General features: G+C 39.9%; 1 protein-coding gene across 1 annotated transcript in view; it reads left to right on the top strand.

Moving 5' to 3' along the window:
* Window positions 1-4609, top strand: part of pigu (phosphatidylinositol glycan anchor biosynthesis class U) — a 16878-nt gene that overhangs the window by 1882 nt on the left and 10387 nt on the right. The window contains exons 2-10 of the mRNA XM_015395410.1: window positions 413-477; window positions 649-708; window positions 804-866; window positions 1288-1397; window positions 1489-1589; window positions 3423-3520; window positions 3596-3750; window positions 3911-4054; window positions 4144-4268. Coding sequence (XP_015250896.1) covers window positions 413-477; window positions 649-708; window positions 804-866; window positions 1288-1397; window positions 1489-1589; window positions 3423-3520; window positions 3596-3750; window positions 3911-4054; window positions 4144-4268 — 921 coding nt within the window. The remainder of the gene's footprint in view (window positions 1-412; window positions 478-648; window positions 709-803; window positions 867-1287; window positions 1398-1488; window positions 1590-3422; window positions 3521-3595; window positions 3751-3910; window positions 4055-4143; window positions 4269-4609) is intronic.

Raw genomic sequence — 4609 nt, 5'->3', positions numbered from 1 at the left:
TATGAAGATATTTATATATTATTCTATTTGAATGTATCAATATTTTTTCCCTCGTCTTTAGAAGTTTTTAAGTCTGTAAAAAAGAAGTTTTTGAGGAAGAAGAAGAAGTAGTATTTTTTTAATTTTTTTTAGACTTTAGAAACTCAGAAGCTGATCAAATATCAAGTTAAATATCGGTACAGGCCGATACCGATAGGGGGCCGATTATATCGTGCATCCCTAATAAAAAAAAAAAAAATATATATATATATATATATTCTTTATTGTCATATTATGATAACTTTTTGCATATGTATGTGTGTATGTGTATATATATATATATAAACTCACTGTGTTCAGTTTCAGGCTGAATATAATTTGCCATAAGCTCATATTTTTTCTTGGATTCCTCATTATGTGTTTTTCCTGTCAGTTATTGAAGGTTTAGCTCTGCTTGATCTGGGAGTTTCACCATATTCTGGGGATGTTTTCCACGAGGTGAGGCAGCAAAATGCTTCGCTTATTTATCTCATTTAAGTGGATTAGAATGTTTTCAAATCATAGTTTATTTCTTTTTTTATGAATGCAAACAAACACGGTGCCAAAATGAAGCATGGCGTTGAATTTTATCACAGTTTCTGCAACTTTTCTTTCTTTTTTTCTATCCAGACGCCTCTCATTATTTACCTCTTTCACTTCTTGGTGGATTATGCAGAAATCACGTTTATGGTAAGAGAGCAAAAATAATTGCACTTTTGAAAGGGAGAAAAAAAATCTGATTGTTAGATTATTTCAGTTATTGTTTTCTGCTTCTCTCTTGTTAGCTGGCGGACGTGATCACAGCCGTTGCTCTTTACATGGCAGTGAAGCACTACAACAAGCAAGTGGTGAGAAAATGCTAAATGTATTAAGTAAACGAAAATTTTGGGAGAATTTCTTGCCTTATAACTACGGGATTTTATCAAACAGGGAGCTTAAAGATCCAATTCAAAGTGAATGTAGCACTCTTAATGAATACCATGGCATGAGTCATGGGGGGGGAGGAAATTTTCATCTGTTCAGTAGTCAGATTTCACCAAATAAGGTGGCTTTATTGAAATGAGACGCACTTTAAAAAAAATAATATAAATTAGCTTGAAGCAACCATTTTTACTAAGGTTACCTCACATAAGCTGAATGCAGTTATAGCTGTACCTATTTGTTTAGCTTTATATGACAAATCTTCCCTGTAGAATATTTTATTCACCACTAGATGGCCTCAGTGAGTGTTTGATGCTAATATTAGGCATCACGCCATTTCTCTTTCAGTTCAGAAAGCAGAAGTTTGCCCTGGAGGCGAATCGCTATCCTGCCGACTGTCTGGAGCTCATCAGGAGCCCCACAGAAATGTTCTACATCCCCCTGAAAGTAGCCATGTTGTAAGTACCTCCAGCTCCTTCAGGGGGCGCTCAAACCGTCCAGATTGATGCGGCTTGAGGAGTAGCCATTCTGTTTTATTTCATCTTACAGTTACCTTTTGAACCCGTTCACCATCTTGTCCTGCGTTGCCAAGTCCACCTGCGGCCTGAACAACGCCGTCCTCTCCCTCTTTCTCCTCTCAACGATTAAAGGTTGACTGCAGATTATTCTTACATTTAAATAGTTAAAGAAATGCTCTCCAGGATTAGAAAGATTTCTCTGTAGTTTTTATTTCATCACAGAACCTAAAGAAGTAAAAAAAAAAAAAAATCCTCTAGACTTTGTTTCCAGGTTTGAAGACGTTTCTCTTCCATCCAGGAAGATTTTTCAAATTAAAAATGTCAGAAATAGGGTTGAGTTCCAAGTTTTATCCAACAAGTTCATCAAAGAGGATGCCAATGACAACAAACTACCTTTCCTGGACTGTTTGGTGAGCAGGGAAGGAGATGGAAGCCTAAACATTGAAGTCTATAGGAAATCCACTCACACAGACCCAATATTTTCTTTTCAACTCACACCACCCACTGGAACACAAACTTTCAGTTATCAAAACAGCGGGCAGAACATGTCCCTACTAAAACAACGGAAGCACAAAGAACATAAACACATCAAAGATTCTCTCCAAACCTTTGGATACCCAAACTGGGCGTTTGTTAAATCAGCAAGGAAATCCAAAAAAACACGTTGCAGAAAGAAACGGTGAGAAGATTAAATGCAAAAGCATCTCCGCCCCATATGTTGCTGCAGTCTCTGAAAAAAACTCAAGAGTTTTTTTTTTCTCCAAACACTAAAATCCCAGAACATTTCAAACCAAACAGACCCTGAAACAGAGACTAGTTCATCCTAAAGACCTGATCTGAGCACAGTGGTGTCTGCAGGTCAATGCAGTGAGGAATGCTCTGATCTTTATATTAGAGAAACCAAACAACCTCTCCACAGACGCATGGCCCAACACAGAAGAGCGCCCTCCTCTGGACAAGACTCTGCAGTACATCTATACCTGATGGACAAAGGACATTCTTTGGACGACCAGAATGTTCACATTTTGGACAAAGAAGACAGGTGGTTAGAGAGGAAGGAAGCCATCTATGTTAGAAAAGAAAAAACAACCTTAACCCTTTAAAGCCCGATCCAAGAATAAAACAAAACAGAAAATTACTTTTTTTTGTTTGAATTCCTTATTTGGCCTTTTAACAAAATATGTAAAAAGAAAAAACAGAAATACATTTTTGATATTAATAATTTATTACTATGCGATAAGTCAAGATTATTTTTAGTGTAGTCTTCTGCCCTCTGTTATCAGGTATATCTGATTGTGTACAATAGGATTCTGAGCAAAGTTTTTACCATTAAATTATGCAAAAGGTGTCAGACGCAAAACATTTCAGAAACTGTATGTATCAAATACGATACATCTGCCATTACAGTCGTAGGGAAGTCTTTCATTCTGGCATTGATAAACGACCAATCAGATTCACTTTATTCACTCGTGTAAAGTCGGGCACCACTCGAGAGAATTCCTACGAATTTAAATACAGAAATGCAGTAATAGAGTTGATTCCTTCCCGCTATCATCGCAGCCCCAACCCCTTTACAGGAGAACGGAAGACCTCGCCTATTCAGCCAGGCCAACTATTCCCTCTAACGACCCCCCTTTCAGAGACATAGACAGGTATGGGGCATTGCAGGCTAACAAAGAAGCCAAACGACCCCCATTTGTCTCTTCCAATCTGCATGTTTTCTAAACTAAAACCAGGCTTTGTTGGGCTGCTGGATAAAACCTGGAACTCAACCCTATTTCTGACATTTTGAATTGAAAAAGCTTCCTGGATGGAAGAGAAACGTCTTCAAACTTGGAAACAAAGTCCAGTGGATTGTTTTTAACTTTTTGGAATAACTATGACCTGGATGACTGAGAATCAGAATACGATAGAACCTGTTTTTTATGCTTCTGTTCTTCTATAATATTAATGTCTGGCTGTCAGGAAACATGCTGCTGAGTGCCATCTTCCTGTGTCTGGCCACGTATCAGTCCATCTACCCGCTCACGCTGTGCGCTCCAGCCATGCTGTATCTGATGCAGGTACGTTTTGTCCAGGATCTGGTTCTCAGTTCTCAGCGTTTGGAGATCTTCCCTAACGTGCTGCTCCCCCCTCAGCACCAGTACGTCCCGGTGAACCCGCGGCGCGCCAGCTTCTGGTGGTTGGTGGTGCAGTATCTCTTCATGTACCTCGGCAGTTTGTTTGTCATCGTCTGTCTGTCCTTCTTCCTGCTGGGATCCTGGGACTACCTGCCCTCCGTCTACGGCTTCATGTGAGTCAGAACGTAAACAAACACCGTCTGGAAATGTCGTTTCACAAACCTTTGTTTTTAATCTATATAGAGGTTAATAACAGAGGAAGCTGCACAGGTTTCGTGGTAAACATCAGCTCTCTGCTCATCCTAATGTTTTGGTTTTATTCTCTCCTTTCAGTCTTTCGGTTCCTGACCTGACCCCCAACATCGGCCTCTTCTGGTACTTCTTTGCTGAGATGTTTGAGCATTTCCGCCTCTTCTTCCTCTGCGTCTTCCAGATCAACGTTTTCTTCTACACCATCCCTCTCTGCATCAAACTCAAGTAAGTCATCTTTCCGTCTGATCTGTTCATCGTTGTTTGTGTCCTTTATCCTAACCCCCGCCCTGTACGTGTTGGTGGTCGCCCTGCAGGGATCACCCGGTGTTTCTGATGTTCATGCAGTTAGCTGTGATCTCCATCTTCAAGTCTTACCCCACTGTGGGCGACACAGCCCTCTACCTGGCCTTCCTTCCTGCCTGGAGTCACCTGCATCGATGTGAGTAAATAAAGAAACTAATCTCAGCTTTCGCTGGTTCCCCAGCTTGTGTGAAGCTTCTTTTATGTTCATTTTACCTTAATTACTGTAAGGTAAAGCAAATAAGCGTCCAATATATAATAAATACATTAAAGAGATTCCAAAAAAAGTTAAAGAACAGTCCGCTGGACTTTGTTTCCAAGTTTATAGATGTTTCGCTTCCCATCCAGGAAGGTTTTTCAATTCAAAATTCTCAGAAATAGCGTTGAGTTCCAGGCTTTATACCAGAGGTCATTGAGTAAAGGACCGCGGTCCGGATCCAGACCAAACCTGATTTAAAACATTTATAAATTACCGCATGT

Source organism: Cyprinodon variegatus, unplaced genomic scaffold (genome assembly GCF_000732505.1).
Source record: "Cyprinodon variegatus isolate N-32 unplaced genomic scaffold, C_variegatus-1.0 Scaffold740, whole genome shotgun sequence".
NCBI classification, from domain to species: domain Eukaryota; kingdom Metazoa; phylum Chordata; class Actinopteri; order Cyprinodontiformes; family Cyprinodontidae; genus Cyprinodon; species Cyprinodon variegatus.
This window is presented reverse-complemented; position numbering and strand designations above follow the sequence as displayed.